General features: G+C 35.6%; 1 protein-coding gene across 4 annotated transcripts in view; it reads left to right on the top strand.

Annotated features, from left to right (window-relative positions):
• The first annotated feature begins 5,052 nt into the window (after window positions 1–5,052).
• LOC112502293 (COP9 signalosome complex subunit 7-like) overlaps window positions 5,053–22,770 on the top strand; it is a 23,775-nt gene continuing 6,057 nt past the window's right edge. For 2 of the 4 annotated variants that reach the window (XM_025106165.1, XM_025106167.1), the window contains exons 1-7: window positions 5,053–5,459; window positions 6,953–7,028; window positions 7,708–7,796; window positions 13,344–13,433; window positions 13,656–13,700; window positions 18,062–18,132; window positions 22,085–22,223. In XM_025106165.1, the coding sequence (XP_024961933.1) occupies window positions 5,301–5,459; window positions 6,953–7,028; window positions 7,708–7,796; window positions 13,344–13,433; window positions 13,656–13,700; window positions 18,062–18,132; window positions 22,085–22,223 (669 nt within the window). In that variant the 5' untranslated portion in view covers window positions 5,053–5,300. Of the gene's footprint in view, window positions 5,460–6,952; window positions 7,029–7,707; window positions 7,797–13,325; window positions 13,434–13,655; window positions 13,701–18,061; window positions 18,133–22,084; window positions 22,224–22,770 lie in introns of all 4 variants that reach the window. The other 2 variants (XM_025106164.1, XM_025106166.1) reach the window with 1 other exon arrangement.

The raw sequence follows: 22,770 nt of genomic DNA, 5'->3' as shown, positions 1-22,770 counted from the left end.
TTATTAAAACTTGAACTCAATTCTTTTCCAAGATCTGAAATCTTTTGCAAGTTCGACTCATGTAGTTTGTCCTCACAAGCCAAGTGCATGGTCAACTCAATTTTTTTTCATTAAGCTCATTTTTGTAAATATATAATATTTATATACGGAAAATGCAACAAATAAACTTAGACACCCTCCTCACTTTTGGTGAGGTTTGAATCCCTGACCTCCTAGGAGGATAAAGACTACATTACCTCTAGGCCAAAGGCCCTTTGGTTTCATTAAGCTCATTTGATTTGATCAAAAATTCATTTTGAGCACATTCAATCAGGTTTTTTTCAAATTTAAGCTCAGCTTCAAGTTCAAAGATTTGTTTCTTTAAAACAAATTTTTTCGTATCAGAATCAAATTCAAGATTTGAATGTATAACCCATTCCTGTTCAGTGATTTATTCATTATCATCAAAATCATATTTCACATCAATTTCAGATTCCGATTCTGACTCATTCATTAAGTTTCCAAAAACGTCCGAAGACATTTTATCAGTAAATGCAGAAAGTTCGTCATACTTTTACATTTTCTATTTTTGTGATTCAAAAACAGGTGTAGTTTCAGTTTTGAAAACTTCAGTGGGATACATATGTAACACTCCAAGATCCACATTTGCATATAACCATGTATTTCATATATCCACAAATACAATTAATACATATTTGGTCCCAATGGTACAAGAAACTATATTACAAAATTGATAACCAACAACTTGTTGAGGTTCAACATCATGTTGTTCGTCAGTGTCAACCATCATCTCATCTAGTGATTCTTGAATTTCTTCAAAATCTACTCTATTCCCTGTTGTGGTTCTTGCAGAAAATCATTTTCCAAGAACTCACTTTGTTACGCAAAAAATACTTTGTTCTCGTTGGGCTTGTAGAAATAATATCCAACTGTATCTTTTGGATGTCCACAAAGATGCACTTCTCAGACCTTGAGTCAAGCTTTTTTGAAGTTTTTTGCTTACATAAGCACCACAACCCCATATAAGATACTTTTTGGATCTTCCTAGTCTATAATTTATATGGTGTTTTATTGGTCTTTTGGTTGGTGCATTTATTTAGTATTCAGGCAGTTATTTTTAGGGCATATCCCTGGAGGCTTCTATGTATAGTGATATGACTCATCATAGAGCAAACCATGTCCCATAAGGTTCTATTCCTCCTTTTCAGACACACCATTGTGGTGTTCTTAGGTGAATTAGTTGGGATATTATCCCAAGATCTCTAAGATGATCAATTAAAGTCTTGGCTTACAATTTTGATCCAACCGAAATGCTTTTTTCAAGTTAATTTTCTACTTCATTCTAAAACTCTTTGAATATCTCAAAGCTTTTAGACTTAATTCTGATTAGGTAAACATACCTATATCTACTGAAGTCATCAGTAAAGATTATGAAGTAGCGATGATCATTTCTTGTGGCTGAAATAAAATAACCACATACATCAGTATGAATAACTCTTTTAGTTCTTTCGCGTTTGTTCTTTTAAAATATTTTTGTCATCTTTAAACAAGACTTACATGTATCATATGAATCATCACATGATTCCAAGACTCCGTCCGCTTGAAGTTTGGTAATGTGTGTCTTGTTTGTTTGTCATAAATAGGTTTGTTTTAAGCCTCACTTAATTTTTTTTATTGCAATCACAACTATTAATTTCATAAATACTATTGAGTGGTTTTGGCCATAAAATATAGAACATTGTTAAGGTAAATTGAAATTGACTTGTTATTGAAAGTAAACATAAATCCAGTTTGCTTTAATTGAGAAAATGAAACAATATTTCCTAGTAATACTAGGTACATAAAACACTTGCTAAGTGCTAATATAAGACCATTTGAAAGTTCCATCATATCTCTCTTAAGCAACAACAGCTAACTTAGCTCTGTTTGGCTCATCTTCTCTTCACTTCTTATTTCCTTAAAAATAGTATAAATATGAGTACCATACCCAACATCATATATTCAATAATAAGAGTCAAAAGTGAAAAAATCAATGATAAACATATATTAAGTTTCGACTTTGTTAGCCTTCAGCTTCTTGATCTCTGCTAATCGGGTTGGACAAGTTTTCTTCCGGTGTCCATCATGAAAACGATTGTACCAAACTGCATCCTTAGGAATCCTTCCTTTGCTCTTATATTTGTTGGAACTTCCAACCTTTCCTTTTTCTTAGGCTACCACCCTACTTTTCTTAACTATCCCACCTTTAGATTTGATCATCAGAACCTATTTTAGTTTGGTTAAATCCAATTTGAATTTTATATTTCTCTCAGCAGTTTTAAGCAAGTCATAAAGCTTTGTAAGATTTTTACCCAAATATTTCATATTGTAGTTCAAGCGAATTGACCGTATGATTTAGGTAGAGAATTGTGAACCAAATCAATTATCAATTCCTTTTTCATCGGGAAGCCAATACAAGCTAATCAGTCAATATAACCTTTCATTTTCAGAATGTGGGTACTAACAGACGAGCCCTCAATCATTTTACATGCAAGCATTACTCTGACTGTATCAAACCTCTCCTGCCTAGTTTGTAACTGAAACATTGACATCATTGAGGATATCATATCCCATGTAGTCATGTATTCATGATCCCGCAATAACTCAAGAACCATAGAGGCTAACATCATGCATCCAACTTCCAATGAGTCATTGACATACTTATCATAAGCAGCCCAGATTTCAGCTGAAGCAGATGTAACAGGGGTGTTTGGAGGAGGATTCTCTAGAACATATAACTTCTTATCATGCCTTAGAATGACCCTTAGGAAACAAAACAATTCGATGAAATTCGTCTCGTTCAGTTTTTCCTTATCAAGGATTGACCAATTGGGATAAGTTTGAAAAGTTCGTAGACATCTACAAAATTAAGTTCAATTTTAGTAACTTTAAAATCTCAAGTTAAATAATTAGCATTTCAAAAATATTTTAGTTTGAGCCAAGATCCATATTTCACAAATTTCCATAAATGGTTAATACGCTGTCTATCGAAATAGGTTATTTAGGTATGCATCATCCAATTATGTTCAATGTAACTCTTAGGTGATCATGGGTTGTTATTCAATATATCATATATCAAGATAGGTTTATATGCTCTCTAAAGGAATGAATCAATCAAAAATTGAATTGGGCTAACAACCTATTTATATGGACTACTATCATAGTCAGCCCATAACTCAAATAAAGTTTGATATTTATCTGTACATAATTATATAATTATTTAAAACATAATAATTATGCTTATTTACAGATAATACCCTATAATTATCATAATAACGTTTTAACAAATATTTTATAATTATTCTTCAAGAATAATCATTTAACTGTCAAACATGATTTCCATGTTACTTTCAAAAGGAAGCAAACATATTCTTTGCACGTGACCTTATAGGTTTGCATACTACTCAATAATATCCCTGTATGACACGTGTCCTAGGCATATAATAACTTACAATTACGTATAAATGCATATTTTTATTTTATGTTAAACGAAGTAAACTAGGACTACATCATCTATAGGTATTTAATTCGGTATCAAAACATTGCCACAAGTAAAAATAGTTTGTTTTGTTCGTATAATTTCTTTCTTTCTGTAAACCTAACTTTTGTAGTATCGTCATTAATTACGTCACATGTAATATCATTTTTATCATGTTTCACGTGCACCTTATATTTCACAAGATGCTCTACAAAGACAATGTCATCCACTCTAAAATCATGTTCACTATACAACTAATTCTAACAAACAAAATCAATATTAAGACATTATTAATATCTTGAAAATAAATCATTTATCAATATACATATTTTTTTAGTAAATGAAATAAAATGGTTGCATCTTAACTTTCTAATGTAATTTGTATCAATCAGTTTCATCACTACGCAACCCCAAGATCCCAACTAGTATTTTTTAAGTTAATTAAAACCTAAATAGTTTTACCATTCCTGAATCTTATGTCATTCAAACCCTTCGTACCCAACGACATCATTTCCCTTTGCCACCCCTCATCACCCTATCATTGTCCGTTTTTTACACAGCCCATTGCCGCTGTTAGCCCCATCATGGTTCCTTATCTTTTTGATCTTTTTTTTTCTTTTGATTATCCCGTTTTTACAACAATTCTACGAAGTAGGTATAGACTGATTAGAAAAATTGGGAGAATCGGAAAACAATAAAAAGGATAAAAAAGAGGGAGATCGATGACATATGCTAATGATGGTGATTAGGGTTGTAAACGAACCGAACGTTGAGCGAACCATTCATGAATCGTTCGGCAGGAAGTTAGTTTATTTAATAAATGAACGAACATGAACAATTTTTTTTTGTTCGTTTAGTTAAACGAACGAACATGAACAAGAGTCTTGTTCATTCATTTATGTTCGTAAACGTTCGTTCATTTATCGTTCGTTTATATTCGTTCGTTTATGTATTAAATTTAATATATAATCTTTTATTTATTTACTTTGAATTCAAATAATATTTATTTATGTTTGTTTAGCCCATTCGTTTATGTTCATTCGTTTAACATGTTAACGAACAAACATAAACGAACAAGAACACAAACACACCTGATTTCTAAACGAACGAACACAAACACAAACACAAACACAAAGATTTTCGTTCGTTTACCGTTCGTGTTCATTCGTTTGTTCGGTTAAGTTAAACGAACGAAAATGAACAAGCCTCTGTTCGTGTTCATTCATTTCGTTTACAGCCCTAATGGTGATGGACGGTGATAGAGAACCGACGGCAATAGGGTCATGAGGTATTTGAATGACTTAAGAGTTTAGAAACGATAAAATTGATTTAGTTTTTTTTTTTCTTTTAAAATCTTTTTAGTCGATTATATTATAGGTTTCTATTTTGAGTTAAAAAGGTGTAGGTTATCAAATTTTAAAAATTCAATAATTAATTCATCAAAGATGTGTTTAGGGAATTTATTGGTTTTTTTTGGAATGTTTCCAACAATATTAAAATATTTGATGCAATTTATCGATTCTTAAGAACCAAAACTGCCGAGAAGGCTCATTTGCACGTCGACATGTGTTTATGGAGGAAAGGCAACGGTAGATGCTGTAGAAGTGTAAATAGAACAGGGAGATGACTCCAGTGAGAGAGTCCTCCACACTTTCTCCAGACCCCTAAAATCGTTGATTCAGATTTCGAACCCTAGTTGTTATATTTCTGATTATTCTATATCTAAGTTGGGTTGATTTCGTTGTTAGTTACTGCAATTTTTTAGTCTCGGAAGTTCAGCATCATGGACATCGAACAAAAGCAAGAAGAACTCATCGAGCACTTCGTTAATCAAGCATCTACCTTTCAGGGTTCATCTCTCGCCACCGTCATCATTGCAGCCACTTCACATCCTTCACTCTTTGCGTTCTCCGAGATTCTTTCCGTACCTAACGTTATTGAGGTGCGATTAGTAGCACCATTTTAATGATTACGGATATGCTTACTTCTGCTAATAATTTGATATTAATTTAGTTCTCTACTTGATTGATCATGTTTGAATATAATTAGTTTTTGTTTTGCATAACTGTACTGAAGTTGCATGAAAATGATCTAATTTTAGGGTTACGGAGTAGCATTTATGTTTTGATGATACTGGGTGGGTTTTTGCTAGAGTCTCTAGCACACCCCTCAAACTGTGAACTGGCAGTTGATAGAATCATAGGTAACTTATGCATCTATAATGTTTGAAGAAGCAAATTGATGAAGCAGACTGACAGACTAGAAAGAAGACTGCTTTCTTGAAAACAATTCTCTCTTGTCACACGTACACACACAGAAGAAATTGACATAGAGGGTGCAAAATGAGCTAGACCGACCGGAAGTCGGTGATTGTTTCCTACTACACAAGTGATGATAGACAACGTTTACTGTCGGTTGTCGCTTTTGATCTTTGAGTAGGCAATTTTTGATACTTTTGAGCATGTAAATTTAGGTGGAACTTGAAACTTGGGACTTCTTACTTTTTGTTAATGTGTCTTTGACAATGATTCTTTTTGTTCAGTATTAAGATATTCTACCCGAGTAGCTTTCTGCTATAGTATTTCAGTATTTCCAATAGCACACACTGCTACTGTACTAAAACTATATTTTTCTTGCAGCATAAGTATAGGACGTAATGCAACTAATGGTCAAATGCATCTCTCCAGATGTTCTACATCTGGAAAAGATGGATAAATTAGTAAGAGATGAATGCTTGTTTGGCATTGATGGTATTTAGCAGATCTATCTTTTAGTAGCGTGTTTTGTTGTAGGTTGATATGAACGACTGTGCTTATGAGAATACGAGATCTCATTTTGATAATGTTTACAATGACTCCCTCACCCACAGACATTTGTAGTTGGAGAAACAATCTGGTTTCGGGAACTTTGCATTATTTTATCATGAGCACAAACTATTAGTGGTTGATTGTGTTACCTGTATGGTCGTCTCTTATCTGTAGCACTGTCACTCCAAGAGGCAATATATCATTATGTGGGCGGTGAATAAGCAGTTATGACAACATTGTTAGCCTTTCAAATCTCTCTTTCTGGTATATGTGGATGATTCAGTAAACAATATCCCATAACATCATAGACCAGATTGCTGTCTTTAGAGCATAATCATTTGCAATTTTGTTATATATGATATGCTTCAATTTTTTCATGATTCCTTTTCTGGCTTTGTGCCTGTGTTACGTATTTTCCTATATTGTAGTTTGTTTATAGTTTATCAAATGTCATATCGTTACCATAACCCTGAAATTTACTGTCTTTCTTAGACCATAGACCCACTGTGCAATAGCTTGGAAAGAATATAAGTGGATTAGCTGTGTCAATGCTATCACCAAGTTCTTTAGGATGACTGATGCAAGTATGTTGATATTCTTTCATATCTCATGTTCTTATATTATGCAGCTTCAAGGCACAGAGCATTCCATTTACCTTGATTTGCTTCGGATGTTTGCTCATGGAACATGGAGTGAATATAAGAGTAGGTTTCTCACCTGCTAATTGTTTTTGAGTTTTGTTATATATTTTATTATTTGGCTTGGCGTGTAAAATAGTTTGATATCGATCATTTGCATCCACCTTACATTTCAATTTAAGGGTAATCTTCTTCACATCTCTTGTATTACACATTCTTTGTGCAGTTACATTTTTCGTTCTTGTATATCGTCTTGCTTTTAGTTTATCTTCCTAGTTGTTATTCTACATCACTTTGTTGTGTTGTTATCATGAGGCATTTGTAAATTATTGTACTAAGCACCTCCCTTTTTTGCCTTTTGGGGATTTGATTATATCTTTTTCCCCCTTTCTTCTCTGAAATTCATGTTATATCCTACAAGTCTCGCCTTAGGGAAGTCTGTCATATACTACTTCTTTTGGCACCTTTCACATTTTGGAAATTATATGCCGGCAATTGCATCCAAAAGATTTCAGCTTCTCATGAGGAGCCACGAACTGGTCAGAAAACTTCAAGCATTTGAACATATCTTACATGCAAAACTACATATGTGGAATGCATGTTTAGGTGCATTTTTCATATGGAGGTTACATTGTCAGACTATCATGGTCTCGTTGATGCCTTATGTTTACTTCTGTACCACTGGATTTCTCACTTTGATACATTATCTGATGGAATAAAGTTTTCTTATGTGTATGATATGTAGGTAGTGCCAGTATTCTTCCACCATTTGCGCCTGATCAGGTCCTCAAGTTAAAACAACTTACTGTGCTCACACTAGCTGAGACAAACAAGGTATTTATTCCTTGTAATTAGTCTTGTACCAGTGACAGCAGTGAATTCACAAGTTTGAAACAATGTAATTACATTATTGCTGTCATGGTCCAAATTAGGGGTTTTTTGTTTCAATACCAAAGCAAGTATGAATCGAATCATAATATGCTGATCTTATGATTAATGTAATACATAAATGATGTATTTATGAAGTTAATATAATTACGATGCAATAATTATTGAGTAATTGTAATTATAGGAAGTATGACAATTTAATCGATGTGAGATTAATATATTACCGTTTTGTCCATGTAAGATTAGAATGTATTAATACATGCAATAGAAACATGCAAGGGTTTAAAAAAATGAATCAGGCCTCTAGGCGTTTTCCCTTGGCTAGGCGAGGCGAGGCAAGGCAAGGCAAGGCGTAAGCCTTGAGGCGGAAAAAAAAAAAATATAATACAGTATTTATACAATATATATACTAAATACGTACAAATAGTACAATACAATATATATAATATACTACTATATATATAGCACAAGATTTTAGACATATATATATAATACAATATTTATATATATACTAAATATATACAAATAGTAAAATACAATATATATACTACTAGATATTCAAGCACAACAAGAACAGTGTCAAGGACACCGATATATATTATATATACACAAGTATAGGACAATCTTTTCCACTGAAAAAGGACGCTTTTTACTGTAGAAACAGCTGGCCCTTTGGGTCTATGAATAAAAAAAGTACAAATTTTAGGTTGCCAGTCCTTTCTCTAGAAAAGAACTAACCATATAAACAATAAGAATAGGCCTTCGCCTCACCACCGCTCACCGACTAAATACGCCCCCTGCCTGAGAAGTACGTTTTATTCAAATCAATTCTCATGTTCGGAACCCCATTGCCTTGACTTGAGGCGTATGCCTTGAACGATTTTGAAAACAATGGAAACATGTATTATTCAAGTAGGTGATGAAAATAAAAAGAAGCTCCGATTGAACTGAGAGGATTAGGTGATTACAATGATGTAATCAGTTTTTTGGCTAGATCACAGGAAATGCATTAGGTTCAACAAAAATATGGAACGGTTACAGTTGTTAAAATCTTGAATGATCACCACATTTAAGGACGGTGATGTATAAAAAATGTACTCTCCAATGACAAAAGACATTTGGAGAAGTAAGATAAATCGTTCCGAGGTACAAGTTAGATTATGATTTTTATGTCATAATGCATATAAAAATGGAAGATTGCAACAATGAATTGAGATTTGGTCAAGGATAATGTATCATAAGATACAAATAGAAAACACGATATTATGTAAATATCAAATTGTTAATTAAAAGGGATTCGGTGACATGTTATGTTTTTAAATATTATATTTGAGGTGGTAATGTCAGTGAAAAACATGCTTCACATGTATATGTGTATATATATAAGAAAATTCTATTTCTATTATTTGTTCCTGCCAACTTAAAACATAACACACAATCATGAGAAGAGAGAGAAAGGGAAGAACTTGAGATGAAGAAAAAAGGAAAGGAAGATCAAGAGAAACCTATACGAGTATAGTACGGAAACTGAAAACAGGGCTTAGGGTTGTGATCTTCTTGAGTGGAGAAGTCTTTGGTAGCTTTGCACGTGTGTTTTGGTGATTGTTCGCATAATTGTGAAAAGCGCGCCTAGGCGTTGAGGTGCATAAGGCGCAAGCTTGTGGGCTTTTTACATGTCAAGGGAGGTGTATTGATGAGGCGCACTGAGGCGCTGGGCCTAGGGCCTAGGCGCGACTTATAAAGATTTCCATAAAACCAGTCAAACAAACTCTAATATAGAATAACTTTCTTATCTCTTAGACTTCTACAATAAAGAGAGTTATTAAATAAGTCAAACCCTAATATTAATCAAGTCATATAACCTCCTAGACTTCTACAAGAAAGAGTTATTAGATAAGTCCTAACATTAAATAAGTCTTCAATTCTCATACCCTAGAACCCAGGGCTTTAAACCCTTCTCTCTTCTCTCTTATGGTTTCTACATTGGAGGCTTGTACGTGTTGCATTATAGGCTTATACTATTCAAGACATTATTAAGATATGTTCAATATTATTACTTTTTGGAAATTGAAATTGAACTGTTCTATAGAATGCTATTGGAGTTGTGTATAGCTATGTGTACATGTATATATATACTTTTTTTTTGTTAAGATACGCCTTGCATTTCTGAGGCTCGCGACTCACGCCTACACCTTGTGCCTACGGGATACGCCCCAGGGACCCTTTCCGCCTAAGTGTGCCTTGAGCTTTTAACACCTTTGATTGTTTGGAGAATCTCGATAAGGTGATTATACGTATTTTAAACCGATATGAAAATGATCTTATAGCCATACCATAATCCCACATGCATTCATATGGATAAGGTTATGTGTAGTTCATTCTTTCGGATATGAAACAATGATGATCAGTGGTTTACGACCGCAAACCAATTCATTTGAGTTTGGAATCGTTAAAGGACAGTAGAAAAGAGGATTGACGGACCCGTAAATGCACCGAGTGGGGTTAAAATAGCAGGGTCATGATGTCGGTCTGTGTTATCAAACTAGGGATATCGAAAATTACTGGATAGCAAGCACACGTTACAGATGGTCGCATTTATATGTTTGAATGATAAATGCATGTTGAACTTTTTTATGTGAATGGCATTGATTTGGTTTTAGTGAAAATTGCAAGTCGTATAATCACCCAACAATCTTTTTGATTGAAAATGTATTCATATATCTCAAGTTGAGGAAATGAACTCATATTGAGCATTGAGATATTATGGAGCTTAAGGCCACACGCTAGGTTAAACATCGGCACACGAATGTCGATGGAATTATATTATGATATTTTAAGAAGGTTTCGCTATAATGTTATATATTTTGAAACGTCCATGGTATGACTTTGTTGTATTTTGAAATATTTGAAACGAAAATTGCTTCTTCTACTTAATACCAATATGCTGCAAAAGTTTTTGGTATTGTGACACCTATTGTTGTAGGGGTGTTGCATTTTTCGGTATTAGAGTTGTTTTTGAGGGATATCATTGTAAATATCCTAAACACAAACAATTCAAGTCAATGCATCAAAATTAGAACAAAATGTGAGACACTTGTATACATCGGGTATCGAGGTATTAGGCATTGTTAAAATATAGTTAGTAAGTCTTTTAATTGGGTAGGCTTGGAACTAGCAAATGAGGAAAAAACTCGAGAGAATAGTTGAGTTGCAGAATTTTAGGATGTTCGCTTAAGATCCATGGATGCAACATAAACATTTCCCTGGATTGTCACGACCATGCATGAATTTAGGCATAAATTGGCTTGACCGTTCTATGTATAAAACATGCCGAAATGACATGATTTGATCCCTAATGCGTTGTACAACAATAAGATGCTAAACCTAATGCTACAAAAGCTTAAATAAGAAGTAAATATGGTCAAGAAGTACCGTATATTGGGGCATAATAAAGGTTCAAAATGGCGTGAGGTGTGGCGGCGAGCTCAAGCACGCCATGGTGAGGACACGACATTTTTCAAGGCGTGACATAAGGCGGCAAATTTGTGTAAAATCTAAAGATAAAAGTATAAGAACACAAAAGTTAAAAAAAGAGAGAATTAATTAATAAGGAAAAATATTGAAAAAAAGTCATGCCTTGAAAAACGTGCATTGTGGCATGCCATGGCGCGTCTTAAGGTTCCATGGCTTGAGGCATGCCTTACACAAACACTACATATCTCATGGTAACAACGATGACGTGTCTTATTCCATGACGTGTCTTATTCCATGACGTGTGTCTTGGCGTGCCTTTTTGAACACTAGGCATGATGTAAGAGGAAGTATATGGGTACACATGGAAACTCATCCATTTGAGGTTTTGATGCCTCAAAAGGTTTTTAATGTTTTATTGAATTGCATAAATTCCAAAGTTGTCATACACAGTTGCGATTAAGTATCTTGATCATAATGTTGTGATCTTGAATGATAAGCATGAATGGACATGCGAGGCAATGAGGATAGCAAGAAGTTCAAGAGTTTTCAAGGATGACGAAGAGTTGCTAATAAACCTAAAGATGGTCGTCAATTGTTGAAGAACCAAGCTCCAGGCTTAAACAATCCTTGGGAGTGAGGTTTGAAAGGCTCCCAAACTTTGTTAAAAGGATATAACTGATGACAATCTGACCATACTCTGAGATCACCCAAAGACCGAATCTCCTTTTTGATCTTCTACTTGGATGATATCATCGCAACTAGAGATGATGATAGAAGAGATGAGATAGAAGTTGAAGAAGAGTTAGGTCAAAGAATTTGAAATTTAAGACGTAGACCAACTAAGGTACTTTCTTGGGATAAAAGTGGCAATTTCAAAAAGAGGTATTATGGTTTCACATCGAAAATATATTCTTGATCTCTTGAAACAAGTTGGAATAAGTTGTCGCAAACTGTTGAACACTCCAATAGCGACTAAGTCCATGCTTGGGGAAACAAAAGATGGAACTTCGGTTGGTACCAACGGCTAATTGGAACGTTGATTCATTTAACACATACACGTCCTTATACTCCTTCTGGCATAAGTATGGTAAGCCTATTTATGTTCTTCCCAAGAGAACACGTTATAGATGTATATAAAATCCTTTTAGTATCTAAAACATACTCTTCTCCTCAAGGAAAATGAGAAGAGAGGGATTTAAATGTATACAAATGCAGATTGGGGGAGGTTCGATAACTAATAGGTCAACTTCTGGGTGTTACATCTTTCTTTGGGGCAACTTGTTTCCTTGGAGAAGTAAGAAGTGAAGTGTAGTTGCAAGCAATGATGAGGCAGAGTTCAAATCAATGTATTAGGGTATATGTGAAGTTCTTTGGCTAAACAGAGTTCTGATGGATCTTAAACAACAAAAGATCTTCCAATGGAACTATAACAAAGTAACCATTTGCACAATCCAGTTTAACATGATCAAACAACATGTGTTGGGATTGGTAGATACTTTAGGAGAAGATGGAGGAGGGGACAATTTTACTTCATTTGTACGTGCAACACAACAAATTGTGATGTACGGAGACGGGGTGTTGTACAGATGGTTTAAGTAAACTTTGATCATAAAACTGAAGCATTACTTAGATGGTTTGGTCATATCCAACATAGATTGTTGAATGTGTTGATAAGAAGGGTGATGGTAGATTGGTGTCTAGGGTAAGGCGTAGAATAGAGAGGTCAAGGAAGATCAAGATCAACATGTGGGGAATTGGTCAAGGGAGATATGTAGGATTGAGTGGCATATAAGTAGGAAGCTTGGAAAGACCCTATTGATGCTTTTGAGTCTTGATTAGCTCTTGTACTTCTTAAAATTCTATGGGTATGATTTCAGCCTACCTAAACTAGCTTGTCATGACATGTTTTTCCTTTTCAAATCTTTGGAGGCTAAATAAATTATTATCTTTTTCTTTTTAGTGCCAGGTTGCTTTCGTATGTTCTTGGCTTTTATTTTCTAGTTCATGGGTCTTTTTCAGGTACTCCCGTATGATGTGCTAATGCAGGAATTGGATGTTGTAAATGTCCGTGAGCTTGAAGATTTTCTGATCAATGAATGCATGTATGTGGTATGTACTTTCCATGACTATAATCACATCGAGTCATATTGTCTTCTTGAGTGAATAACCTGTCAGTAGTTTTAATCAAGCTTATTACGTGTTTGAAGGTTTATCTTCCTCTAGGACTTATTTATTCTGCATGTAATATTTCAAGCCTCTCTCTCTCTCATACATGATTTTATAAAAAGGGAGTTGCTAACTTTGTATTTTACTTGTTTCACATTTGGATAGGGTATTGTTAGGGGCAAGCTGGACCAATTTCGAAGATGTTTTCAGGTGACATTATATCTATCTTGTATAGTTCACTTTTGGTTATTTCTCAACGAGTTATTTTTCTTTATCATTAAAATAAAATACATTTTTGCCCTTGTTCTTTTTTCATGTTCTCCATTTTGGTCCCTATAGTTTTTCTATTGTGGTTTGCATTTTCTCTGCTGTTTAATTCTCTATAATCAATATACATGCGCATGTATTATCTTTCTCTTTCACTAGCACCACACAGATGAGTAAGGGTTGGTGCTATGTCGGATGGTCCCATCATTCAACAATTCTCACACCATTTTCTCTATGACATCTTTCTGCGTTGGTGAATTCTTGTATGTCATAACATTGATAGGTTTGTGTCCTTTAACCGAATCCTTGAACTCATTTAGTAATTGCAACAACTCCTAAGTGCCATGTGTGGTCTGCAGAGGGAGCTCATCAAACATAGGTTTAATTTGAGCCGTATATGTAGGGGATCCATGTTGTATCCTATTTTATATTTTACCTTCAGAAATTACCTTAACAGAGAGGTGATCCCATGCAAATGGTAGTAATCATCTCCGTGTTTAGACGACATGCTTAACTCCTTGAAGTTCCAAGTGATATGCCCTTGAGTTGCCAGCCATTGAACACTTGAAGCCGTCTCACAACCCCCAATAGGCTATACTTGCATTTTCCGCTGAAATTGCTCAGACAGGTTGTTGCATACCATTTCTTGACCATTCGCCACCATAATGCATACCGGGTTAATCAACTTAAGCGGACAACCGAGTCTTTTGATCACTGCATATCCACAAAGTTGTTTATATTGCCTTGAGTCAATGAGGTTATGAATTGGGTTCTTATATTTGCCTATTACCCTTGTTGTCTGATGTATTGATCTAGAGAGTCCCCTCATAAGCATTTAAAGAAATGGTAGGTCCTTTGTCCCATATTCTTCAACACAATTGAAAAACTCCATAGAGACCTTCTATGGAAGTCCTGCATCACAATCGAACTTGCATTGATGGTCTGGGAAAAAACTTCTCATCTTACCATAAACATAAGTTTTTAGCTCTCTTTTCATTTATCTCAGCATCTGACGACCTTCTGGTTTTAGGCTGGAATGTTTTGGGTCTAAAGTAGGCTGGATTCGAGTTGACGCAGGTGGTGTAGTAAGTAGTGGAGATTAGGTCTAAATTGGAGGTTTTTGGGTTGATGCAAGAATAAAATTCATGGGTTTATTATAGCTGGCTTTGAAGTTTTGGTGGCATTATGGTAAGATTCCTGCAGTGATTTTGGGCCAAACATGCACAGAGGAATTATAGTTTTGTCTTCCAAACCACTTAAAAAACAACTTAATGCATACTCCTCGGATAATGTCACCTTATGTGGCAGCACATCAAATTTTTTAAGGTAGTCTTGTAAGGATCCATATAGAATGAGTCCTTTGAGGTCTGCCATAGGGTCTTTATAAACTCTTTCTCCAAACCTCCCCTTGATTGCCTCAACGTAATCTTCCAATGAAGGTTCATCTGCTACACCCGTTTTCTTAAGAAAAGATTGATGCTATTTGTCTTCCATATGAATTAAAACAAGCTAGATTTTAGCATTGTTTGGTGTGAAATCGATTAGAAAAATTCGTTCACAACAAAATAGCTACCACCATCAAACTTGTGTAGTTCGATTTTATTGAGTCTTGAGGCTTGTCGGTCCCCAGTTCCACGAGGTCGGTTTAAGTTCACGAATGGAGCAACTATTAGAGGTGTTTGGTTACCTCATGAGTGAGAAGAAAAAAATGGGGCATTTGCTAGAGGCTTCCGGTTACCCGGTTGTCGAGAAATAACCGGGCTTTGAATTCCTTTAGTTCATTGAGCTTTGAGCATTTCATTTTGTTGAGTGGTTGTAATCTTCATCAAATATCTACTCCTGTTTTTAACTTAACTGTTCGCGGAACATGTTTTTCACTATTAACTGTTCTTGAACATGTTTTTCACTATTAACTGTTCTTGAACATGTTTTTTGTAACATCCCGTTCCTGGGGGTATCGTCCTTTGCCCTTAGTACAAGTGTATGAAAGAAACTTCATATCTTAAACTTTTCTTTCATTATAATAGAGTTATTACAAATGTGGAAATTTACAACTTATAATATTCTAACATCTTAGAATAGCAACACTTCAGCTTGTTCCTACTCCTTGATTCCTGAGATACATACATGAATACGTAAGCTTTAAGCTTAGTGAGTAGTTATAGTTTCATGATAAAACAATCTTTCCAAATAGTTAACATGATTCTTATAAACTTTCATGTATAAGAACATTTCTTTGAGATCTCATGGTCACATGTTAAGTAAACCAACTTCTCACAGGTTCTTTAACCTCTGGTCCACATAAGGGCTGCCCAATAAGATCTGTTTGCAAGACGTACCTTCTTTCTATATCCCGTACATTGGATATTTAAATGGTTATACTTAACATGTATAAAAACTTTCATATACCACAGTGTGCATCATGACATAAAAGGTGTACTTTGCCACATAATCATAACATAACTTTTACAAGAAGATATGGCAATACTCTTTCATGCATAAAACATTCATTTATATATATATATATATATATATATATAGCATGTATGTATCTCAATAAATCTCATAACGTACTCATCTTGATTATGCCTAGCTTTTCCCTTAATTCCTATCTTCAAGCTTGATTAGGTTTAAAGAGAGAGATTTCTTATTTTTGGTATGAAACTAATGGTAACACTTCAATCACTATTTATAGGTAAATTCATTGCATTAGCTACATATTCTACTTGCTCCCAAAATTGTACTCTTACGATAACCTCATTTTTGAGGATAAGAGAATCTTGACACCTCATGCTTAATATAAAAGAATCTTGACACCTCATGCTTCTAGCTTTTATTTGTCCCGCTTCTAGCTCTTGCTTGTCATCATGAATTTTGCCAACACATGCTTCTAGCGTTGACAACTCATAACTAGCTTGCTTTGTCATAAAGAGTAGGCTTGCTTTCTCATAAGATTTTTGTGGCTCATGTTGTTTGTTTATAAGTAGCTTTGTAAGCTACTTGTAAGCTACTTGCCTTATAAATATGATAGTTAATAAATGCTACAACTGTTGGACTCTTTTAAGAGTACTTACTTTACTTACAAAATCTTGTATTTAAGGCTTAAACATTGAGATTTAGCAAATAAAGAAACTAGGGTGTTACAATTCTCCCTTTCTTATAAGAATTTCGTCCTCGAAATTTTACTCAAGGATGTGGGTACTTATTCCTCATTTCTGACTCGGCTTCCTATGTTGTCTCTGATCCATGAGAATTGTCCCAATGAACAAATACCAATGATACCTCTTTGTTTCGAAGTTTTTTTTAATTTTATGCTCAGTGTTAACTATGGGTTCTTCTACGAATTTAAGTTTATCATGAACCGAGATTTCTTCAACCTCGTTTCCATAACATCAAATAAGTCACCAACTAGAGATTGATTGCTCTGACCAAACGATACATGAAAGAGTAAGAAAAATTACATAAAAGGAAGGAGAAGAAGAATCACAGAGAAAGGAGTTGTTCTCTTGTGGAGATAATATTTCATTCACCATATCAGAATAGTATCAGGGAAATTAGATACAAATGTATATTACAGAATAAAAGTTGTGATCGAACCCACATATGCCTCTTATTTATATCCACTAACAAAACGACCTCAAATATGCTAAAACAACACTCAATTTCTCTTGTATCATTCTATTTACAAATTGAGATGAGGGGATAGGGTTTTTTATATAGCTATGGAACGAGATGGATAGTACGACTACCATGAACTCCTCGTTTTCATCGGGTGCTCAGAAGGTAACCATCGTAAACTCCCAACTGCTGTTTTCATTGGACTGTTTTTGGGTCACTGGAATTGCAGACGGAGTTGTGAAGAAGGGAGCGGCCAGAGTTGGTCTCACTGAACATTTTCATGAAGTTCTGGTTGAATACAATGATGATGAAATCCAGATTTTGAAGTGTGTATATATGATACATATGTATATATATAATAAATATAATATAAAAATAATATAATTAGGTCATATATAAAATGATATAGTATAATATTTTTTTTTTCAAAATTTTTAAAGGAAAATTATGGAAATGGGTAAAAAAGCATCACTGCCCCTTACTTAACGGATATAACTTATAAGTTATCAGCTGTTTGGGAGGGGGACCAAATCTGAGCGAAATTGTACAACACGATGGCGAATCTGTGATAAAACCTCTAGGGACCCAAACCGGGAATATCGTAATAAAGCAGGAACAAAAATGTAATTTATTCTTTTCATCATCTTAATCATTATTGTACAGTCTAATCCTCCAGATTGTTGTAGGTGCAATTTGCGGCAGGGAGGGATCTAAGGCCTGGACAATTGGGGAGCATGATACACACATTATCAAACTGGTAAGCCTAGAATTGTTTTCTGACTGTTCTTTCTGCATTTGGTACTCACTTCACCCTGCCCTTTTATTTGTGCTGAAACCTTGTTCATGGCGTTAAATTTACTTCAAGAGCAGAGCATCTAGTTACTCTTTTAAACTAAGAAGAATTTAGAGGCTATGAACCAAAGACTCATGCCTGAATTTGAGATCATGTGATACGTGTACTGGAATTTTACTCTATCTTTGTTCTGTTATTAGATTCCAATGTTTGTGATGATGGCCATGGAACAAGGTCATAGACCGGTTACTTATACTTCAGCTCGTCGTTTATTAGTATGATTTCAGAGCTTGTGGTTTTTTTTTTCCCGACACAATACACTAGCAGGGTTTCCTGTTAAGGCACATACACCTTAGCAATGAGTTGAGATATTGGTTCGGAGGAACAATTTTTCTGTGAACTTCCTACAATCTGATAGACTTCAGAGTATAAAGACATATTCGAGAAGGAAAGAGAGGAGGGCAGATTAATAAGATAAAGATAAAGCAAGCCTTGGATAAGTCATAAGTCCTCAAGTTTACATATAACTATCTTATGTTTATCTTAATTGTTTTATTTGTTTTTCTTTAGGATCCGTGTTATTGTAGGAGTCTTTTACTTATTAGTTTAAATACCTTCATTGTTTACCTTTTTGGAATATAGATCAATTTATTATAATTCAATTCTCTACAATTGAATAGGTTGAGACTACAGCCTCTCTAAAGCTGTAGGGTTTTAATTCTCTAATCTTGGCAACCTTTTTTATCGACTCTTATCAAATTGGTATCATAGCCTACCGCAACCGTTCTGGATTAGTAATCGTGTTACTATCCACGAATTACTGTTCACGATCACTGTTCATTATTCACGAATCATTGTTCATGAATCACTGTTCACGATCACTGTTAACGATTACTATTCACGCGATAATAACTTGATCAACAACATTGAGGATGGACGAGGTGGAGGGAAGCTTGGGAACGGTCCAAGCGGAGGTGAACTCGCTGAAGGACGACATGCAGAAAGTGATCAAACAAATGGAAACAATGTTGATATTGCAAGAAGAAGCGTATAGGAGAACGGAGAAGAGTGGGGGAGAGGATGAAAGCGAAGACAATAGACAACCAAAAAGGCGGACTATCGCGTAGACAAAAACTACGATACTGGTCGGTTTCTTGCGATAAGGGGGAGGAAACTAGAGTTACCTGTGTTCGAAGGGACAAACCCAGACCGTTGGATATTGAGGGCTGAAAGGTATTTCGCTCTTAATAAACTAACCAATGAAGAAAAACTAGGAAGTCTCGATCATTGCTTTTGAGGGTGACGCCTTGCTGTGGTTCCAGTGGGAGAATAAGAGGAGACCCATTAGGCTATGAGAAGAATTGAAAACATTATCGCTTCATTAGTTTAGACCAGCGGGAGAGGGATCTTTATGTGAGCAATTCTTGGTCGTTAAGCAAGACGGCACAGTGGCAGAATACAAAAGGTTTGTTATGTTGGCAGCCCCGTTAGAAAGGATTCCGGATGAAGTTTCCGTTAAGTTCAATTCTTAAATGATTTGAGTCCACAAATCAGGGCTGAAGTCCGCACCCTCGTACTGGTGGGATTGGGAAAGGCCATGGAACTAGCTTAGTGGATAGAATAAAACAAACAAGATTTTAGCAAGAATAAATAACCCAAGAGGTAGCTGGTTGAACAAGTGTAATGGAGAAGGATCTGTGGGGAAGAAGGGATTTGTTTAACCCTCCAACAAGAGTAGTGGACAGAGAGGAAAATCTGTCTGGGAATTCAGAAGTTTGTCCAATCAAGACCTTCAACAACGTAGGGCTCAAGGTTTATGTTACAGGGGTGATGAGAAATATTCTTTGGGTCACCGATGCAAAAAGAAGGAGCTTAGCGTGTTGGTGGTTTAAGAGGCGGAAGAGTACAATGTCGATGAAGACGTGGAAATGGGGGAGATGACAAAATTGGCGGGGATAGAAACGGGAGAAGTGGAAGTATCATTGAATTCAATAGTGGGACTGTCAACAACGAAGACTATGAAGCTAGAAGGAGAGGTACAAGGCCAAAAGGTAGTTGTTTTAATTGACAGCGGGGCTTCCACAATTTTATAGCCACGATGTTAGTTGAGAAACTCGGGTTATCTACAAGAATCACAGAAGAATAAAGTCGACATTGCAACACAATTCTGACCAAGTTAAAGCACCAACTCTAGGGCAAAGTTGTCCCTAGTCTCCAAGGGACAACAACAGTTCATCTGCAACAGTTCAAAAAGGACGGGTATATTTTGGTTGGGACTTGGATTGCGCACCACTTTGGACTTCGAGCATTCCACTATAATTAAAGATTTTCAAAATGAGAGCATTGAATCCGCAACAAACGAATGGTTTTTGGGTACATCGGCTCCCTGTGCAATTCCCAGAGGACATTCAGACCGACATCAATTGAAGGTTGATTTTGGTTGGAAGCATAAAGAGTGTCGGCTTTGAAAGGGATTATCATCCCAATCGACATTGAAAGTTTTTGGTTTGTCTAGAAGAGGCTACAACGAAGGGCATACTAGTGGCTTATGTTTCTGAACTAATGTTGGTGGGAATCAAGGATTCAAGTTTGATGGGTTTCAAGATGAACCGAAAGGATTTACAGCTATGCTGTTACAACGTCAAAATTTGAAATAGCGGTCAGGACCGTGATTTGATATAGCGGTTATCGCGATGGTAAACCGGTGGTATAACGGTCCACATATAGCGGTTCATGTAATCGTTACAATCATATATAAATGTATGAATAGATGCATAACATAATATATATTTTAAAGTTGAGCATAAGAACAGGTGAATAGAAGAGATGAACAATCAATATTGGAAGACAATGTTGTTGTGAAGAGAAGATGCAAACCATAGACTAGAATAGAAGAGATGAGAGAGGAATAGCAAGTTTACACACCAATATTGCAAATGAAAATCAGCCCCCTAGCTCGTAATCCCTTAATTGACTTCTCTAAACCTTTTAAAAGGCCAACTTAAAGCCCAACTCCTAATTGCGGTTTTAACACCTCTATTCCAAGTCAAAATTGCGGCCCAATAGCGGTGATTAGAGCGCTATTAGTGGAACCGCTATTTTCCACCATTATTTGATCTAGGACCGCTAACCGCTATAGCACTTCTATTTCACCGCAATTAACAGCATAGATTTACTGTCTTTGGAAGCGTATGGCAGAGCTCTTGGATTGGGGCAACAACAATTCTTTTTGTTTCTCTTACGTTCACTAAGAACCCGCACTGCCACTATTATCACGACCACCAGTAGTCATTGATGTAAACTATTGGCATCAATTTCTTTTGATTTTTTGCCACCTTGAGGACAAGGTGGAACTTTGGGAGGTGGGTATTGATATACCCCCGGAGGGATGCTATTAGTTACGTGGGCTAGGAGTAAACGAGTAGGATGGGTAGTTGTTCTAATAAGGATGTAATCATAGCAGTGAATAGGGGCAGGGGCAATTTCGGAATTGATAGTATTCTTTACAAGGGGTAAGAAAGGAAAAGTAGCAGGAGTAATTGGTTAAATAGGTGTGAGGGGTTTTGGGGAGGGCATCTGATTTGTAAACACTGTTTTGGCATGAGCATCGGGAGACCCCAACTTCTCGAATTGTTGGAAGCTATTAATCCTTCAGTTGCAATATCAATTTCATTCTGTTTTCATGTTAGTGTGTATCAACCTCCTCCTATACGTATGTTCTATGTTATTCTCACACTTTTCACAAGCCTAAGCTCTTGATGGAAACAGCCGCTCTACTCCTTGGGGTAGAGGTCAGGTCGGTATGCATCTTGCCCTCCCCAAAACCCACCTCCAGAGTGGGATATACCGGGTTGGTTTGGTTTGGTATAGTTTGGTTTTACTAGTACTTCTTTGACATGTTTTGCGAATTCCATAGGTTAAGTACATCAGATAATTTACTTATCTCGATTCAAGAGAAGATTAAATGGGCCGACACCATGAGTGATCTGGACAAGAAGCATAAAAAAGAAGCTGATGAAAGGATGGAAGAAGTGAAAAAGGCACTCTCCCTCAAGGTCAGTTGAGTTTTATTTTTACATTGTTTTTGTTTCTTGTTTGTGTGTGTAACATGTACCTTTCATCTTTTAGGGTCATATTTGCATGTGTATTCATGTTTTCTTTTGGTTTCAAGATTCTTCTTCTTTTATGTGAGAACAAATGAAGACGTGATTGTGGTTCCCATTTATGTGATTCGAGAACCGAGATTAGACCCATAACATAGGGAGCATTGAGATTAATGATGAAATAAATACTCTTTAGAGCGCTTGCCAATTCAGGGTTCAGCAACTTTGAGTCTACGAAATTTGTGGAAAATTTCTAGTAAAAACAAATTTTGTACAAGATGACATTTTATGTAGGCATGGGAATGGGACGGAGATGTTAGGTCAAACGTTACATACGTAATACGCACAACCCAAAAACAAGAGAAGAACACAATAATTTACGTGGTTCACACGATCAGATTGATCGTGCTAGTCCATGGGGGCAACTAGGGTTTTCTTTATTTAGGTGCTACAATGTTTACAAGTACAATGAGATTAATATATATAGACAAACATAATT

This window comes from Cynara cardunculus, unplaced genomic scaffold, assembly GCF_001531365.2.
Source record: "Cynara cardunculus var. scolymus isolate 2C unplaced genomic scaffold, CcrdV1 Un_Scaffold_1189, whole genome shotgun sequence".
Taxonomy (NCBI): domain Eukaryota; kingdom Viridiplantae; phylum Streptophyta; class Magnoliopsida; order Asterales; family Asteraceae; genus Cynara; species Cynara cardunculus.
Note: the sequence above shows the minus strand (reverse complement) of the source record. Positions and strands in the feature narration are given on the sequence as shown.